The sequence below is a fragment of the Catharus ustulatus genome, chromosome 1, assembly GCF_009819885.2.
Source record: "Catharus ustulatus isolate bCatUst1 chromosome 1, bCatUst1.pri.v2, whole genome shotgun sequence".
NCBI classification, from domain to species: domain Eukaryota; kingdom Metazoa; phylum Chordata; class Aves; order Passeriformes; family Turdidae; genus Catharus; species Catharus ustulatus.
The window spans coordinates 135,188,370-135,208,607 of NC_046221.1; the positions used below are offsets into that span (position 1 = coordinate 135,188,370).

The 20,238-nt window shown below is 43.4% G+C and overlaps 1 protein-coding gene across 1 annotated transcript in view; it reads left to right on the forward strand.

Annotated features, from left to right (window-relative positions):
• Positions 1–20,238, forward strand: part of LOC117006581 (N-terminal EF-hand calcium-binding protein 1-like) — a 59,436-nt gene that overhangs the window by 22,507 nt on the left and 16,691 nt on the right. Inside the window, 2 exon segments of the mRNA XM_033079115.2 lie at positions 5,469–5,494; positions 7,764–7,861. Of these exon segments, the coding sequence (XP_032935006.1) occupies positions 5,469–5,494; positions 7,764–7,861 (124 nt within the window).

The following is a 20,238-nucleotide window of genomic DNA, read 5'->3' on the forward strand; positions in this document are numbered from 1 at the left end:
TTGCTAATATTTTAGACATGCAAATGCAGCTATTGGCTTTAACAGAGACTTCTCAAGACCATAACTATAGATATCAATTTGGAAATGAAGCACATAGACAAAGGCAAGGTACTGATCAGAGTGAGCTAATTGTACATTTTAGTATTTCACAGCTGATCAAAACAAGTTCACCAAGAATGATTTACAAAGTCCAGGTGCTAACAGATCCTCTGGTCAGACAGACAAGCTGCAAATAGAATTTTGCTTGGAAATTTTCCATACAAGTGGTTATTTCTAATGTGAAACTCAGCCTTCTACAGAAACAAATGGCAATCCCTCTCAGTGAAAAAGTCAAATAGTAATGACTATTTTCAGTTGCCTTTAACTAAATGGAGCTGACTTAAAGCTGGTTCTGCAGAGATAACATTGGCTTCCCTGAGTAAACTCGTTGCTTAATGGTAGATGTAGTTTGGAGACCTGGTCCCTTCCATAATCTGGGTTTCCCAGACACCCACAAGAGTTTCAATACCACTCAAAAATCACCTAGAGCGGTTTTAGAATGACATCAGAGAGCTCTGAGGATTCTTAGATGAGTCCCACCAGGTCCCATAGATTTGTCGGAATCCAGCTGAAGCAGCAAATCCCACACAATTTCAGGGTGAGCTGAGAGTTCATTGTTCTCACAGCCATGGTCCTCCACCTCCTCCACCCTTGGTCCATCATCTGTGTTGAAGACAGAGGAAAAGAATGCATTAAAACCTCTGCTTTGTGCATGTCCCTGTTTGTGAGGTGTCCATCCTCATCCTGTAACAGGCTGATGCTATTCCTATGCTGCCTTTTGCCTTTAATGTATTTTACATAGCTTTTTATTTTCTCACACATTTCTGGGCAACTTCAACTCCAATTGATCTTTGGCTGAATGAATTTTCTCCCTACACTGGCAAGCTGCATCTCTGTATTCTTCCCATGTCACCTGACCTTGCCTACACTAGGCACACACCTTCCTTTTCCTAAAGAAGATGCCTGCTCAGCAAAGCTGACCTTCTTCCATGTTCACTTGATTGCTGATATTTTGGAATTGCCTGCTCTTGTGCATTTCCAAGGAGTGTAAGAAACTAAAGTAAACATTTCATTTCATCTAAGACTAAATAACTGAATTTCAGAGTTTTGTGGGGTTTTTAAAAATTTTGTGACAAAACCAGAAATTGAAACATTATCCTCTCCTATGGGATGAAAACTGAAATTTGCTCTCTGTGGCAGAAGAGCCACTGTGATGCTGCATCTCATTTCCTCATTTAGGTTTGTGTCATTCAGACGCTGCAAAAAAATCATAGCTCTGCAGACCTTGTACAGTGTTCTACAAGTTTTTGCATATACCACAAGTTTTAATACATTATTAAACCTTTTTTAGCAACACAAAGGCTGTTATAGCTGAGATGATTAACACAACTTGTCAGCTATGTAGTCATTGCATCCCTGTGAATGCAAAGGACTTGAGGACTGTTTTTTCAGATGAGTTCTTAAGGGAAAAAAAAACCCTTTATTGTCTCCTTCAGTCCTGCCACAGCTAGAGCAGTAAGTGATGACTCTGAAGTTATCACATAGCCTGGAGCTAATGCAGGGTAGTAAAAGAGCTGTGACCCTGCTGCCATGTCAGAGCCCAGACAGCCAAGCTGGCTGCTGCCTTCGGGAGCCCAGGGGCTGCACAGCCCAGATGGATCTGGGGTTGAAGGGCAGCAGTGTCCTCAGGGCAGCAGGAACTTTATATCTCCAGAGACAGAAGCTTTGTCCCACTTCTGCTCCCTCTTCCTCTTCTCCCTTTTCTGTGACCAGAGGGGAGCACCCGAGATTTTTGCAGCACTGCATCCATCCTACTGGAAGCAGTCTTGCCTCCACTGGTAAGAAACCTTGTACAAACCTGAACAAAAGGTGGTGTTTGCTGCTGCAAAGGAGCCATGAGGTAGAAAATCCTTAAAATGGAAATGCACACATAGGACTCCTTTGCAAAACACCCTCACTAGTGTTACCTCATTTTGCTGACTCAAAGTAAAATGGTACACTGGTTTTCTTGTTGCAAAGACCTTACAGCTTTTTGGATTAGATTGTCCATGGATGCCTATTCAGTTACCCTTGCATAGTTTAAGTAACATTTAATTCCTTACACTCACAAATTATATGCTTCTACTTAACAAAAGGCAATACTAGCTTCAAACTTTCATCCCTAAAACCAAATTTAGCAAAAAAGACATGCAATTAGGACTGAAAAGATAGTTAGTTCAAGCTTTTGAAATAAATCCTTCTCATATCTGAGAATGAAGAGAGACCTGAAGAAGAAAGTGTAATCTCCAGCTATAATTCAAGGCAATGATTTTCCTAAATTAAGTTTGTTCATAAAGTCGTTCATATAGTATTGGATTCTTCAATAAAGTAACTGCTTTATGTTTGTAATTGTAAGATATTGTCTCTTCTTGTGATCCAGGGAAAATATGTGGATTTTCTGCTGGTTCCTCTGCCTAGAGGTGCCCTTTGTCCCCTAGAAGAGTGTGTGTCAGGTCAGGGGATGGATCCATGCACCCTCAGCAGTGGATGGGTGGAATAGCTTTAACCTTGCCTCTTCCCTGGCTGCCCCCAGTGCACAGCTAACTGTAGTGGCCAGAACAAGAGCACAGCTGCTTTGTAATTCTACATTTTGGACCACTTCCAGAGGTATCATGGATAAGCACTTTTGCCACAGTTCATTCAAGTGCATTTGCTTATTTTTCTGTCACTGACCAATAGGTATGATCAACTTTCCAGTGATCAGGATTGCTCAGTGTAATAGTCCTTTGAAAATAGCTCATTTTTTTTAGATAAGAGAACATTTTAGACTTGGACAGGTAGAAGGATTGCATCTAGTAGTCAGACAGCAAATTGAGAATCATCATTCTGATGTGATGTGAATGCATTTTCCTCACCCTCTGCTTTGGTTGCTTATGGTGAGTGGAGGGCTGGTGCCTGCATGTGAGTCATCCAGCAAATATTGTTAATAACATGTCCAGCATTGCCAGATTATGAGTCTAAGCAGAAGCATCCTTGGCATATGTACCCACTGAAATGAGGAACAGGTGCCTGCTGTAAACCTGAGCACTGACTTGCAGAAACAGCCCTCTGGTGTGCACCTCACTCCTGTACTGTTAAATACTTGCCAAACTTCTTTAATTATTTCTGTAGCACCTTGCAGGGAGCTTAAAATTGTTTGTATGCAGCAAAAGAATTCCTAGGTTTATTCCCAACTGTTTTTGAGGCTTTGTGTCATTATTTCAGAGAAAATGAAATAATCACTGACACAAAGTTACAGCTTCCCTGCCTAGAACAGCATCTCCTTCAAACAGGGTGCCAAGAAAAATGAAGTCTCCAAGGGTATTTATAATACAAGGAAATACTGAGTATGCTAGACAAAAAAATCCATATTCTGTGTCTTATCTGTGTTTTTTCACAGGCTTGCTGCAAAAAATGCTTTGGATAATATTTTCTGGTTATTCAGGTGTCCAATTCCAATTGAAAATGAATTCAGCACCTGAATGCTTTTCCATTTGCACTTGTAGTCCATTTGCAGCTGTGCCACTCCTGTCTATAGGACAAACAGCCTGTTGAAAACAGGGATGCTGAAAGGCTCTGAGCCACTCCCAATGTCACTAACATGATGCAGAGGATGTTACAAAAGAATAGAAACCAGAAGGGATTAAAATATAAAATTTGAAAAGAGTGCATGAATTTGACTGGTTAACAATGGGAAAGGCTCTTTTAAACACAGTTATCAAGCTGTGCATTAATGTGTCTTTTACATGAAGTCATTAGGGTAGATTGATGTGAAGGAGCAGAAGATGTAGGGACAATGGAAAAAGAGTGGCATTATAACTGCAGACTCCTGTCATTTAACCACATCACATCCTTCCAGGGCTCTTTGACTCAGGCAATTTTCCATCTTTCAGGCTTTCAGATTGCATTTAAGAAGTGAGCATCTGGACTGTTCCAAAATCGACTGTTCCAAAATCGACTGCTGAACTGCAGAAGTGCTGGTCAGACACATTTGATCATAGATACTGTAGCGATCTGTGGTAAACAGCCTTAAGGAGTTGCAGACGCTTCCCCATCACATACTTTGTTTACCTAAGATTTGAGTTTCACAGTTTCAGCAGCTGTTCTTACAGACTGTGAATTCCCTTACACCTGCCACCAAGGTCATTGGAGAAATCAGGTACAAGTCTCATTGGCAGTCATCTAACTTGGTCTGTTTGAATGCAGATAAGAATCGCCTTCAATTAATAAATGTTGTGTGAAAATCTCATTTGCATTATGAATTAAAAGTGTTCAGAAGTTTTTATAGCCCTGAGTATGCAAGTTTGTGATAATCCAGGATCCTGAAATTTCAATCAGTTTCTCTCCCTTGTGCAATAAAAGCCAGATGTGTGGAAGTTAGCAATGGAGAAAGTGATTTTAAGATAGTACTCTGTCATCATTTTCTTAACAGGTCAATTAAAAACTCCATTAAAAATATAAGTGAAAAAATGCTAAGTGCAATCAGCCGTTCAATATTCACCCCTCAGCAAGATTCAAAGAAGACACTTATGCTTTTAAGTTTCTTTAATAATCTGGTTTTTTTCCTCCTTGGAAGAAAGGCAAAAATGCTAACTTTCAGTAATGAGCTGTAGGTTAATTATATTTTTCTTTTAACTATGAAGGCCTTGCTTATGAGAGAAAATATCACTTCAAAGTTGATCTAGATGAAATCTGCTTCAAGCAAACAGGTTTGAATTGAATAGAATACTTCCCTGCATTTATGTATTTATATAATGATGCCATGGGAATACGGCAGCACATCTATACTTTTCACATCACTAATTTTGCCAAAGTTAGTAGTGGTGAAATGATGCATGGCCAGAAGGTCTTAGAAATTACATGTGCTCATGGGCTATGTCCGGTTTTATCCTCCTTCTGCAAGGCTGTCCCACAGAACACTATTGCACAGCAAGGATTGCAAACAGGAGAAGGTTACTGGGTTTTTTCTTCCTTAGCATGGAAGGCCAAGATCTCTGAGCCTTGCTGTCCAGCATGGCAGCCACAAAAGGGGAGTACAGGCAGAAAGGTGGAGAAAAAAACCCAAACCAAACATTTCTGACATTTAGATGGACTCCTGCCAGAACTGGGACCAAATATGTGAGGAGCAGTGACTGCATCATGATGCTCAAAGGCTGAATTCAGAGTGAGTTTGCAGTGAGTAGGAAGTTGCCAGTGGGAACATGCTCAGGAAGGGAGGCTGCACCTGCAGCCAGCTTCAGAAAAGCTGCAGCTTCTGCCCTAAGGCAGCAGAGCCAGACCTTGCATCTCCTGCTGCAACCCAAGCAGGGGGCTTCATATCCCAGTCAGTCTAATATTAAAGTTGCACTATTTACCAATACAACAAAAAACATTACTAACCTCACTAACCTTCTGTGCTCTTATCTTTCCAGCAATCTTGACACAGAAGAGCTCTGTGGTAAGTTCTTTTTTGGGAAAGAACATAATTTATGCCTGCAGCAGCCCTGTGGAAATCAAATAAACATGCCATGTGATTATTTTTAATCTTTGTAGCTCAAACAGAAAATAATTTCCACTCAGAGCAACTCCTGGGAAAATGTAGATGGTTTATAATGTTTTCAGACTCTCTCAATCCCTATGTGCAGAATACATTTTGAAAATATTTTTCTCGTACTGTCTGAGATTCAAAATCTTTTCTGTCATAAAGATTAGATAGATAGATAGATAGATAGATAGATAGATAGATAGATAGATAGATAGATGACTTGTGTTTTATTTACCTTAATGTGAGATACCTTTTCTAGTTAGTTTCTCACTTTAACACTTGTCATATACCCCACTAAAAGAAAATTCATTGTTCCTCCTACTTGAGCTGGGGAGAACAGCAAGTTTCACAAGTTTTCTATGTTCCTTTGTCACAGTTAAACTCCTGCAAGTCCTAGATTTGGCCCAATTACCCATTTCTATACCTCATTCTGAGCTGTGAGTTGTTTCCCCAACACCCTGTTTGCTCTTCAGCTTATCTTACAGCACCTGATTTAGGAGTGCTTCTTGCAGCAAAAAACAATATACAAAGGTTTTTGCAGGTTCTTCCACAAAATTCAGAAAAAAAAGTAATACTTGTCAACACCAGCCAATTTCTGAGGGAAAGATGGTAACTGAAGACCTTTAAAAGCTGAACATACTGTCAAGTTGAATCTCAACTCGTTTACTCACCCACAGGGTGACATGGCCAAGAACCCACTAAAAGACACCTCACCCTGTGGCTTGTAAATGTATGACAAGAGGCTCATCTGAAGTGAACTGGGCTGTGAACTCCTGCTGGTTGAGCATCTGGCCCAAACTGTGCAAACCTGGCTGAGGAAGAGAGGTGGTTTTGTTCCACAAGGGATTTTCTGCAGCTGATGCTGCACTGGAGGCTTGCTGGGCTGGGGGGTGTCAGTCCAGCACTGACTCCATTTACTACCTGTTTTAATTAAATACAGCCTGCTTCAAATGCCTTTTAAATCTTTCAAATGTTGCCACTAGGGTGTTTCTCATCCGTGAATCTGGTACTGAATTTACTCAATCCATATTATACAGCTCTTTCTGAGTTATATTATTTCCTCTCAGAAATGAAGCTGAAAAACATGCAGGGTATTAATTCATAATATGTTTTCATTCTAAATCATTTCATTCAACCTCTCAGCAATAGGAGGCCACATCACAGTGTTTCTGGTAACTTATGTTTTCATTATTCCCCTGAGAAGGTCATGCTGACCTCTTAAAAACCCTGAAGGGTTGCTATTTATTATTTCAAAAAGCTCCTATCTAATCTTGTTCTCCCTGTCTGCCATTTAGATGTTGATTTTTGTGCTCTTCCAGGTGATCTGATATCTAAATGCCTTGTCTAACACAGTCTCTAAACTTTAACATAATTTTATTTACTTATTTTTCACACTGCTTTCTTCCTGTGCTTCCCTCTATTGTTTTTCACCAAATTAACCAAATGGGAACTCTGGTCATGACTTCCCAGGATTGTTCCCTCCTCTTGCTGTAATCCCTCTGATTTTACATCAGCGCTTTCTGTTAAAAAGCCATTTGCTTTGAGAAGCTGCACAAGGACATCCTGCAATTTGTTATTTCCATGATTTTCATTAAAATTAATTTTGCATGCATCAAATTTGTTGAAAATGTCACAGTACCTGGGACTAGAAGCTTATTTGGCCAACTCATGGTCTGTTCATTTCTCAGAGAAACAACTGCCCTCAATCAACCCTGCCTCACAACAGCCCCCATGTGGTATTATCTCCTCTAATAATTTACCAGAATTATTCTTTTTCATATCAATATAATCAAATTCACCACACGCATATGAAAAATTCCTTTGCTACTAGTAATTGTAGACTATTAGACTGAAAATTCAGTTTACAAAGATGTAGATATTTTGAAAATAAGTTTGCTACAGCTGTCAAATTGATATTTTCATTTTTTGTGAATTTGATAGTTCATTTATTGAAAGTGTTTTGAAATACTGATTTTGATATTTTAAGTACGCCAGCAATGATTTTACAGAGAAAGAATACAAAATTTAAAAAGAAAATGATCCTTTCCATTTTAACTCCTTTTCATTTTGTATTTAGATATTCAATAATGCTGTAACTTAATTCAGGCTTGATAAAGCTTATATTTGATGAAATATTGATTTTTCAGGTCATTTGTAGGTAATACGGGGTTTTGTCTTCTAGATTATTTTTCAAAGCACTTAGGAGAGTATGAAAATGTTCTATGTGTCTTGGAAGACTTAAACATAACCATACTGAAGGCAATGGACAAAACAAAGAAAGTAAGTAAAAATTATGAAATTTTCTTTACATTGTATATTTTGCTTCTTTGGAGTATTTCTGGTAGTTTTCTTATGCGAATTTACTAATTAATATTTAAGTTTTTCCAAATATACATGTTTGTAGCAAAATCCAGTAAGAAAAGCCTTGTCGAAATGGTCGCATACAAAATCTTTTAAGTCTTGTCTTGCAAATTATTCCAGTTTGGATACAGCCAAATTTGTCTTTGTGAATGGTCTGAAGGATGTTCTTTGCATTGTTGGATGAAGAATGTTGATGGGTTCTGTGTCCCCTGCCAAACATGGTTAAGTATCAGCACCAACATTTGGAAATAGACCAAATTTGAAAAAATAACCTGGTGGGTTAGCAAAACCTCCTGGCCAAGAACAAGATTTCACTTCCCTCTGGGGCATTTTAAACAAAAGCACTGGTCACAGAGCCTGCCAGGAGGAGGAGTCAGGGCTGCTGCCCACCAGCACAGCAAGAGCACCTTTACTCTGGAGGGAGATGTTCCCAAGGGAAGAAGGTTGGTTTCTGGCACTCCATTCCATGGACCAGGACCTGGCACTGCATTCCCATGGACCAGGACAGGAGCACCTGCTCCTGTGTTCAGGCCACTTGCCAGCTGTTTGTCTGACCAAAAGTGCCTTGATACGTTGGGTGATTCACTCCTCTTCCCCGGCTGAACAGGTAAATGTCCTGTGCAAGACGGAACAGCTTCCAAAGCTGAGGGAGAGAACAAACCAGGGAATTGATCCTCCAAAGCCAGCCACAGATTCACACCAGGCTAGTTATCAAAACCAGAATTTTCAGCTAAAATTATTCAGTGAAGTGCCATGGGGTAAAAAAAACCTTGGGTGGTTTTTTTTTGTTTGTTTTGGGGTTTTTTTGGGTTTTTGAGTCAATTAGTGGAGAGATCAATGGCTCTCTCAGTGGAGAAAGTTGTGCTTCTTTAGTGAAGCTGTTATCTTTGGTATTGGGGTGTTTGCAGGAGAAAAGTACTCATACATTTTACATAACCTGCCAAAATAAAAACCCAAAAGTGTAGCTTATTTAGTTAGAGCTTGAGCCAGGAAGCTGAATGTCTCTTCATTCATGCTGTGCATCTTCCACTCCTAATGAAGTGAATAGGCGCTGTCTCACTGTCTTGTTGAGCTGGATATTAAAAAGCAACAAATTGGTTCATTTTAGCTATGCATAATTTTACAAAAATAGCCATGCATATAAAATACTGCTGCTGAAGGGCAGGACATCATCTCAAAACAACTGGAAGTAAATAAAAGACAGCATTTAAGAATTATTTCAGAAGTTAATTATAAGAAGCAGTCCCAGCAGAGTAATGAGATTATAAAATATATGTGCTGGATGAACTAGAAATATGGATAAGAAAATCCGCAATATTAATAAGAGTTTCATTTGTCTACTTGAAGAACCCATCTAAAATATAAAAAAACCATAATTTCTTTGAATTTTATTTTCTTAACTGAAGATTCAAGCCTAATGGGTTTTCTGTCTTTCAGGAATACTTCAGCTGATTATTTGTTAGAGATGGCAGAAATAGAGCAAAGCTAACTCTGGAAAAGAACTTTTAATTCCATTTAGTAGAAATTGTGTGTGAACACAGTCAAACAGAACAGGTGTCCTCAAGTATTCTAAAATAGTGCTTTCTGCCAAGGATATGCTCAGCCACTACAGTTTTGTATAGAAATTAAATTCTCAATTCAGAATTTGGATTGCTTTCAACAGGAACTCAGTTCTCACAGAGCAGATAGGTTATGTGACCTCATTACCTGATAAATCATTGGAATGTAAATATTAACATTTCCATCTTAAATGGAAAGTTCAAGTTTTACTTAAGTTCATGGTCTAAAATCAGGGCTACAGCCACTTAAAATCAGAGCTGGAGGTGTAGCAAAAGTTAGCTAGCACATTGAGAAAGCATGAGAAATGATGTTCATCACCAGTGACACACAATATGTGAGGCAGCTCACAGCTCAAGCTGACTCCCTGCTCATGCAAACAGGTGCTCAGAAATGGTTGGTCTGGTTTTAAATGCATCCCAGGCAAGACTTGGGTTTCCTCTCCTGGTGCTACATAAAACTTTGTCACCATTCTGCCACTGCAGCCACGGAGTCCCTTGAACAGTCACCAAGTAGTAGCAGCATTTATTACTATCTTGTAATTGATGCTCTAGTTGAAAAATTCATATATAGAAAAAAGTCTGGAATTGAAGACCTACACTGTGAGACCCACCAGCACACAGTCTATCTACAGTGGCTGAGCCAGTTTCCAATGACCCAGACCAAATTTCCACAGACTAAATTGTCCTATTAAAAACCAAGAGTAACGACTGCCAAGATTGAATCTGAACTCCACCCTACAATGCATGGGATTGATTACAGTCCCAGTCCTCAGAGCTGCCATGAGCTTTCCATCCTCTCTGACTTTGTGGATTGAAGAAAACTCTGCACCTCTAACTATCAGTCTCTGCTAAACTTCTCCAGAGTGTGTTCAACTTCAGGTGGAGCGCTCATTCATTTTTAAATATTTAGTGGGGAAAGGAGCAACTTGGTACTTTATTGATTTATAGATTTTAGAATCAGACAAAAACCCACCACTCTGTCTTTCCTATCAGTTAAAGTTGCCCATATTCATTAAGTATTTCTCATGAGAGGCAGCTGCAGAATTGAAATCCTAGAAAAATTCTTCAGCTCCAGTTTCAAGAAAACCCTTGAGAAGGAAGATGTGTCAGTCTTCAAAGAAAAGCATGGAAGGGTATGTCTGAAAAATCTAATTCCTGAATCTGTCACAGGAATCCTTCAGGAGCAGGCTGCTTCAGGGTCATAAGTCCTGCCAGCAAACGTGCTCCAGCATGGGCAGCTCTCCATGGAGCTACAGGTCCCACCTGTGCAGGCTTCCCACAGGATCACAGCATCCTTTGGGCACATCCCTCTGCTGTGGGTCTCTCCAGGGGCTGCAGGTGAATCTCTCTCCACCATGGGCCCCCATGGGCTGCAGGGGAATTCAGCTCCAGTGCCTGCAGCACCTCCTGCCCCTCCTCCTGTGCTGACCCCAGTGTCTGCAGAGCTCTTTCTCTCACGTATTCCCACCCCTCTCTTCTCTGGCTGTAATTTGCTCCTCTACAGTAACTTTTTCTCTCTTGTATCTGTTATCCCAGAGGTAACATATCAGTCCTGATGGGCTCAACCTTGGCCAGTGGCAGGTCTGGCTTGGAGCTGGCTGGCATTGGCTCTGTCATTCACAGGGGAAGCTTCTGGCAGCTCCTCACAGAAAACATCCCTGTAGTCCCTGCCTTCCCCCCTCCCCAAACCTGGCCAAACTGAATACAATATCCCACCAACTGGAACTTGGTTTGGCTATGGACTCCTGAATTTAAATCAAGATCAACCAAATTGTCCCCCTCATTCTGAATGATTTCCATGTGTAGATATTTTTCCCCAGCAGATTAGCAGGAGCCTTGCTCCTGCAAGGTAATTTCAGCCTGATTTCTCTGTACTTTGTTGCCCTCTGTAGTTTGAAAGAGCTGTCAGCACAACTTTCTTGAACCGAGTTTTCTCCAGCCGTCCGCTCCTCTGCTCTCTGAAAGTGAAACCATCATCATCTGTGGCAGAAAACATTCCAGTGTGTTAGCAGGCTCAAGAAGCTTTGACTTCCTTTCACTGTTCTGGGGTTAGATCCCTCCTGCCAAACCAAACTAAAAGCACCTGGGAAGATGGGGAGCTCTCAGGAGTGCAGGAGCCATTCATGCTCCATTGTTTGATGGAGGGTGCTAAGCTGAAAATGCAGAGAATTCGATTTCTCCAGGAACGTCTTTCAGCAGGGAAAAGACTGAGTTGCATTTGCAAGCAACATGCTTCACTTCAAACCCCATCTAACCAGAAGATGGTAGGGGAGCTACAGTCTTTGTGATTCAGTGCTGTTTCCTCATGTTTTATCCTTACAGCAGGAAGGAAAGGGATGACCTCTGAGTGCACACACCTCCTGAAAATACTGAGGTACTGTTCTTCTTTGGGAGACAAAAGCACAGCAGGCTTGCATGGAAAGGAATGGCAGACAACACAGGAAAAGAGAGATGGGACACTGCAAATCTTCTCTTTTTCAGAGAGTAAAATCTGATTCTTTGCTTTGGAGTGAATTCTTTCCCTCCTTTGCAGCTCTGTTATGAAAGACAGCTAACTGTCTGTGATAGCAAGGGACCAAACTAGGTGAACTAGCAAAGTGCATTTGAGCAGTACTGATCAAAACTGGTTTATTCAAGAACTGGTTTTCACACATATTTACATACACAAAACATAAACATTAATTTTAGTATGAAAGCAAGACAATTCTTCAGTGGAGCTACAAAGTTCTTGAATAGCCTCCCAAGTCTTTTTTGGGGAAAAAAAACTATTTCATTTTTACGTATTGCTTGCAAAAACATAGAAAGGAGGGTGTGCAACAGCAAGGTGCTGGATCAACACAGCAAGTCTAATTATCGCTTTTATGAAATCATTAATTTTTCTGCTTTGCTCAAAAGATCACAAAGTTCAGCAAAGTCAGTGCAGCCTTATTATTGCTTGAGAATTTCTTGAATAGTCTAAAAATAGGAGCCAGTAAAGTAAAAGAGAAGATTATTGGAGCTGAAAGAGTAACACAGGGCTTGAAATTTAGTTACTGATGGTTCATTTATGGTAATTATGTAAATCACTGCAATCTTGAGGGTTGATAGCTATTATAAACCAGAATGCCTAGATTTTTTTTTTACTTGCATATTTGACTAATAGTAGCATTTATGTAAATTTTATCTCAAAAGAAATTACCTGGGAAGAAAGTTAGATAAGCATTTGTTGACAATAGTGTTCCACAACATTCTGCTTGAGCAAAATTGAAGTTTTTAATTGCTTTTTTGTTTTCACAAAAGCTGTGTTAAATTGGCTGGCACCCATTTTTTCATGAGGTTAGAATTTATTAACATTTTTCACAGAATCTAGTCTTGTTCTCTTTTAAATCACACTTTTTACAAATGCACCTTTCACAGAATTAGTGCAATGAATAGCTGCTGCACAAGAATAACAGGCATTGCTCAGTTTTATCTGAGTATTAATTTTCATGTACTGAACTGGAAAACAGTTCATTTGTTCCTTTAGATTTATTACTAATTTTTTTTATGTCAGTCAAAAATCATAGACTCATTAAGGTTTAGAATCATTCAAGTTGGAAAAAATCTTTAAATTCATCAAGTCCAACCATTAACCTCCTGACACTGCCAAATCCACCACTCAACCACGTCCCCAAGTGCCACATCTACACATCTTTTAAATGCCTCCAAGGATGATGACTCCACCACTTCCCTGGGAAGCCTGTTCCAGTCAGTAACTGAATTGGCTGTCTCTCAACTGAAGAGTGACAATACATCAGCAGTGCTAAAATATATCACCAGTTCCACCCTGCTACAAGGCAGAGGGGACCCTGTGAATAAATGCTATTTTTATCTGGGAACATTACTAACTTATGTTTTGGGATTTTTTTTTTGTTTATTTTTAAGATTGGGACTATTAGTGCAAGTCAAAGCAAACTAAGATAAATTCAAAAAGTTGCAAGCAATTAATTCTGAGCAGTCATGCAAGAATATTCCAGAGATTCACACCTTTCCTCTTCTAGCTCCTTATCAGAGTAATGAAAATTCTTGGGAACTTCTTTGATCTTTTTTGTTTTTTTTTTTTTTTTTAAGTGGAAGTTTTATGCCTCCTGGGTCAGAAAGACACAATGCTCAAAATTTTACCAGTAGCAGAGAAGATGTGTTTAGTCTGAAATAAAGATAAAACAAAACCGCCTTTAATTTAATATTCATGCCTCTAAAGACAAATTACTTCACAGCAGAAAAATAAACATTTAACTAGTCATTCTCTTCTGGATACCTATCAAAACCACCAGCAGCTTTGATGTTTTCTATGTATCACTGCAACCTTCTCCCTGGAGCAATGGTGTTACACATTTCTCTGCTACCTGGCAATATCAAACACAGCCAAAACAGTTTCTTGTCTCTAAGCTATGTGATGCACCCAATAGCACTAAAATAGGAGTTATTTTTTATCCATGGATGGATTTTGTACACATTATTATGGCAAAAACAGTGTATTACTCCTTCAATAATCCCAGTAGAGGAGAGTGATAAACTGTTCTGAGAGATGCTGTTAGAAATGTGTGATGATCTTCTTTCTAATCAGCCATGGCTGCCTTTTTTATTTCATTGCTGTTATGTCAGCTTTGCAGATGGTTAGTAGAAATTGTCACTGCTCCAATTCTCTAGGTAGAATTTAAACACACAATTTATGCTAAATATAATACTTGGATAAACGTGTAAAACTTGTGCCATATTCGAAGTTGAATCTAATAATTGGGCACATCCTGCCTTTGATGACTTTTACTGCGAGGATGCTGTAAAGGTTAAATTTGTGTGATGTCAGTACACTGAGCATTTCTCAATATGGCGTCTGGTGAAATTATGATTTTATTCTGATGCTGTTTTGATTTCTTTCTACAGTCTAAAGAATTCGATCTTAGAGATTTCATTTTAGTGTAGTTATTCTGAATCATTTTATATCCTTTGTTGTAAACCAAGGCATTGTCCCTCTAATTTGGGATCTAAAAACATACAGGGCAGGAGACATTCCATGATAAAGGGAAATTTAAATAGATTATTCCTTACTGAGTTCTACTCAGTGATAACTGTTTTTCAATTGACCTGAGGGTTCTTTCTGTGAAGATAAGCATAAACATTTTTTTGTGAAATTATGTTTAATAGGACATATAAATAGGAAACAGAAAATTGCTAATTAATGTATCAGTAGAAAGTGTGCCACTCTTTCTCCATCTCAAGGACCTGCTCTTCTGACAGGTGAAGCAGCATGGTCACATCACCCAGGGGAGAGAGCTGAGGCTGGAGCCAGAGACTGAGAGGATCAGGAGTTGCTGAACCTTGGCAACCCTGAGATGGGGACTGCACTAGGAGATTCCTAAACCCTGCCTCCTCTGCCTTTGTAAATGGAGAACCTCTTCTGCACTTTTAAAGACAGCCTTTAGACACTTTAAAATATCACAGTGACCTTTTCCACAGTGAAATCACTAATTATGTGCATTTTCAGTTGCATTAAAGGAAATGAAAATCTTTGCTGCTCACAAAGGTCACAGTTGCCTCTTGATGAGGAAGATGTGGAAAATTACCCTCATTCATTCACACTCAGTAAAACTAACAAGCAGAACAATATGTTAACACAGACTTATTTCATCTGGACTGCCCAAACTGTGGTGCAGTGTAATGTGCATGCTAATGAACTTAGAGCTAATGAAGTTCAAGAAGTGGGCCTTTTTTCTAGTTTATGTACAGACACCATCCATGGATCCCATTACTGGTTGGTGGCACAATGCACTGGCAATACCAATGCTGGGCATGCCAGTTAAGCTGATTCTACCCTAATATAAACCTAATAAATTGATACAGAAATGTTGTACCAGTGTGCCATTAGTAAAATACAAAATAAGGTACTTTTTGAAGGAAATAGAGTGGTTAGACAATACTAAAGCAAGGCTGCTAATGAGGTTTAAATAGCTACTTGAGGTTTAAATTGAATTGTAATGGACAATCTTTGCCTCTCCATGACTTAAATTATAGTTATTAGATCATTTATATATGCTGAATCCCTTCTTCTGTGGTCTCTGAAGAGCTTTAGAAAGACATGTAGTAGTTACTTTTCACTGGGCAGGAGTTGAAGGTGCCCAACATTGCTGTGAGCTCAGAATTCCTTGACTCAGCAATTCTTTAAAGAAAACAGTAAATAATTTGTAATTATTTGTTCAACTATATGCATTAAGAGAGTTAAGTAATTCCACACAGAATAGCTGTAAACACTAATATTTGGGTAAAATATACATAAGGAAAGAGTCATTGATAATTCTGGACTGGCACAGATGATGTTGGCATCCTGCCTACCTTTCCCACCTTTACAACAATAGCTCTGTAAATATGATAAGGCAACTCTAAGACATATCTAAAGATGATAATGATCTTTTCCATAGGGAAGCCTTTAAATATAGAAATTATGGGAATAGAATATAAAGAAAAAATACTAAATCACAGTGCAATACAAAAACTTGGAATAGTTCTAACAGAAAAATTTACAAACACAGTTCAAAAACCTACAAGAAATTGCCAGTTTTGGGATGACTTGTTCACTTATTTCCAAGAGCAATGGCAAGAGCTGGAAAAAAAATAAAAATATACCCTGGATTACTACTGAAGGGTTTTAATTACAGTAGTTTCACGAATACAAGCCGCACGGATTATAAGCCGCACTTCCGGTGCCTCAACAATGTTGCTGTCTTTGTCAATAGATAAGCCGCACCCCGAATATTAGCCGCACTTACGTTCGTCGCAAGAATCCGTGCGCAGCTTTCACAAATTGGCCAATTAGTAACAGGATCGCGGCATAGCGGGCTTTACTGGCTCGGGGCGGGGCCAGGAAGGCTCGGCCCGCTCATGGTTGCTGACGGGGCCGGCCGGGTGGTGCTGCAGCCGCCGCCGGGCTCACTGGCCCCCCTCTCCCGTCAGCACCGCCTCGCCGCTGCGTTTACGTACTCGCCCTGCCGGCGGGCCAGCCACTGCCGCCGCTGGCAGGCATGCCGGCCGCCTCGCCGCTGCGTTGTTTACGTACTCGCCCTGCCGGCGGACCAGCCACTGCCGCCGCTGGCAGGCATACCGGCCGCCTCGCCGCTGCACTGTTTATGTACTCGCCCTGCCGGCGGGCCAGCCACTGCCGCTGCTGGCAGGCATGCCGGCCGCCTCGCCGCTGCGCTGTTTACGTACTCGCCCTGCCGGCGGGCCAGCCACTGCCGCCGCCGGCAGGCATGCCGGCCGCCTCGCCGCTGCGTTGTTTACGTACTCGCCCTGCCGGTGGGCCAGCCACTGCCGCCGCCGGCAGGCATGCCGGCCGCCTCGCCGCTGCGCTGTTTACGTACTCGCCCTGCCGGCGGGCCAGCCACTGCCGCCGCTGGCAGGCATGCCGGCCGCCTCGCCGCTGCGTTGTTTACGTACTCGCCCTGCCGGCGGACCAGCCACTGCCGCCGCTGGCAGGCATGCCGGCCACCTCGCCGCTGCGCTGTTTACGTACTCGCCCTGCCGGCGGGCCAGCCACTGCCGCCGCTGGCAGGCATGCCGGCCGCCTCGCCGCTGCGTTGTTTACGTACTCGCCCTGCCGGCGGACCAGCCACTGCCGCCGCTGGCAGGCATGCCGGCCACCTCGCCGCTGCGTTGTTTACGTACTCGCCCTGCCGGCGGACCAGCCACTGCCGCCGCTGGCAGGCATACCGGCCGCCTCGCCGCTGCGCTGTTTACATACTCGCCCTGCTGGCGGGCCAGCCACTGCCGCCGCCGCCGGGCTCGCTGGCCCCCCTCTCCCGTCAGCACCGCCCCGCTGCCGCGTTCCCTAGCCCTGCCGGCGGGCTGCCGCCGCCGCCGCCCGGCTCGCCGGCCGCGCCGCGTTCCCTAGCCCTTCCGGCGGGCTGCCGCCGCCCGGCTCGCCGGCCGCGCCGCGTTCCCTAGCCCTGCCCGCCGCCGCCCGGCTCGCCGGCCGCGCCGCGCCGCGTTCCCTAGCCCTGCCGGCGGGCTGCCGCCGCCGGGCTCGCCGGCCGCCCCCTCCCGTCTGCACCGCCGCCACGTTTCCTCGCCCTGGGCGGTACTGCAGGCCCCCGCACCGCTGGGCTCCCCCATGCTGCTGGCCCCGATTCTGCTGGGCTTCCCCCGCTGCCAGGCAGCCCCACCCGCCGGCCTTTCTGCTTCTGCCATGCTCCCCTGCACTGCTAGCCCCAGTTCTCCCAGGCTCCCCCGCCCTGCTGGCCCGGGCTCTGCCACCCGCCCCCCACACTGCTGGCCCCGCCTCTGCCAGGCTTTCCCACCAATGCCGGGGCCGGCCGGGCTCCAGCTTGGCTTGGGGCTGCCGCGGGCTCTCACTTCCGTGTTGGCAGCTTTTAGAATTTTGTTAATGTATTAGCCGCCCCGGAATATTAGCCGCACTTCCGGGTTTCCACCAAAATTTTGGTCAAATTGGTGCGGCTTGTATTCGTGAAATTACTGTATCTGTCCAAGCTTCACAGATTCACACATGTTCTTCTAACTTGCCAGAGAATCAAAATTTTTGGAAATCAAATGATCTGTCAGGTTCACAGAAGTTTTTTATCAATTATAATGGGACAGTTTAGAAGAAAAATAAAATAACTACTTTCCTATTGCACAAAAAGATTAAGTAATCATAAAAAGCTTGCCATAAACATTATTTACAGACTGGTGTGAGTCCCTCAGGTAAACAGACAAGCTCTCATGAGCATTTATTTTAAAATTGTATAAATGAAAATTATTTTCTGGAAAGTGACTCACAGCTGATTAATCTGAAGACAGAAGAAATAAATGTAGAAAACCACGAAGCTTCTGGCTACAAAAGTAGCTTCTGATGATTCATGGGGGATTCAACACCACCTCTGAAATTCCTGTGGCAGAAGTCTTCCAACAAGAACTAACTTACTAACATGTATTGTGAAAAGATTGCACTCATTTGAGAGCAAAATGCTTTTAAAGATATTACGTGACAACCTTTCATTTTACATTCGAATTTCAAAACATATTTGTGTTCTGATTGCAAACACGTATATGGAAATATTCTAAGAGAAGTCTAAAAATCAGAAAGGCATTTCAGCTGTAATTCACATTGGAAAGAACATGGAATACCTTAAAAATACCCATATGCATTGCCAAAAATACTCAGATGGGTTCTCAGATAGTGTAGGAGGCAACACCATTGAAGTGACAGGTCCTCTTTAAAGCTTGAAGGTAGGGGACCATCATCTCTCTTCAGATGTGGTGACTAAAGAAATCTTTCATTGAAGGCACCTCATGTTGTATGAAACTGTTTTAGACTGAATTGTGCCCAAAGGTTTTCAAGACCATCTGAGTGACGAGCCAATGAATTCGTTCAGATCTTAAGAGATATAAATCTATTTTCTATCTCTGTTCCTGATGCAACCTCAACACAGTAAGCAGAAGATCTAGGGGTCTGTTCTGTTCTCTCTGGTACATTTATTCATGAGAAAAAAAGAAAGAGGATGTTTATATTATTGTAAAGGTGGCTCCCCTCACAAAGCATTACCTACATATTACTGCAGAACTGCCAAATCACAGAATCACATTCTGGGCATGGTTGGAAGGGAACACAGTGGGTTTTTGGAGGCCTGGACTTGCCAGAAATGTCCAATTTGACCCCAGCCATGGAAATACATACAGTAATTTCACAAATACAAGCCGCAGCAATTTGACAAAAATTTTGGTGGAAACCCGGAAGTGCGGCTAATAGTCGGGTGCGGCTAATATATTAATAATTTTCTGACATTTACAACCCCAGACATGCCAGCCAGAGTGCCGAGCCAAGCACCGACCAGTAAAAGCCGGCATTTCGCAATTGTTACAGTGTTACCGTGTCGCCCTGGCTCCCTGCAGGCAGCACGGGGGGCGGGGAGAGAGGCGGGAGAGCTCTCTTTCCTCCTCTGCTGCAGCCCAGGGGAGGAGGGGGGGGGGCGCCGCCATTGCCACGGCCCGGGGAGCCGACAGGGGGGAAGCGCCGCCATTGCCGCGGCCCCGGGAGCCGACGGGGGGGAAGCGCCGCCATTGCCGCGGCCCGGGGAGCCGACGGGGGGGGGCGCCGCCATTGCCGCGGCCCGGGGAGCCGACGGGGGGGGGGCGCCGCCATTGCCGCGGCTCCGGGAGCCGACGGGGGGGGGGCGCCGCCATTGCCGGGGCCGGGGAGGGTGGGGGAAGTGCGCGCCGCCATTGCCGCGTCTCGGGGAGCCGGCGGGAGCCCCGCGCCGCCATTGCCGCGGCTCGGGGAGGAGGCGGGGTGCTTTGTCCGCGCCCGCCGCCGGCGCCACGGGCGCGGGAAAGCTCCGTCCCCGCCCGCCGCCGCTGCCGTAGGAGCGGGGGAAGCTCCGTCTCTGCCTGCCACCGCGGGGCAGCGCCGACCCGGGGTGACCGAGCCCAGTGGCAGCGGCGGCCGGCCCCGAGCGGCAGCACCGTGCTGGGCCACCTGGCCCCGTCAGCGGCCCCTAGCGGGCCGAGCCTGCACAGCCTTAGCTCAGCCAGTAAACCCCGCCCTCCCGCGGTTCTGTTACTAATTGCACGCGGGTCCTCGCTGCGAACGACAGAGCGGCTTATATTCGGGTGCGGCTTATTTATGGACAAAAACCAAAATATTTGCCAACACCCAGAGATGCGGCTTATACTCAGTGCGGCTTGTATTCGTGAATTTACTGTAATTTATTGGGCCAGGGAGAGAACTGG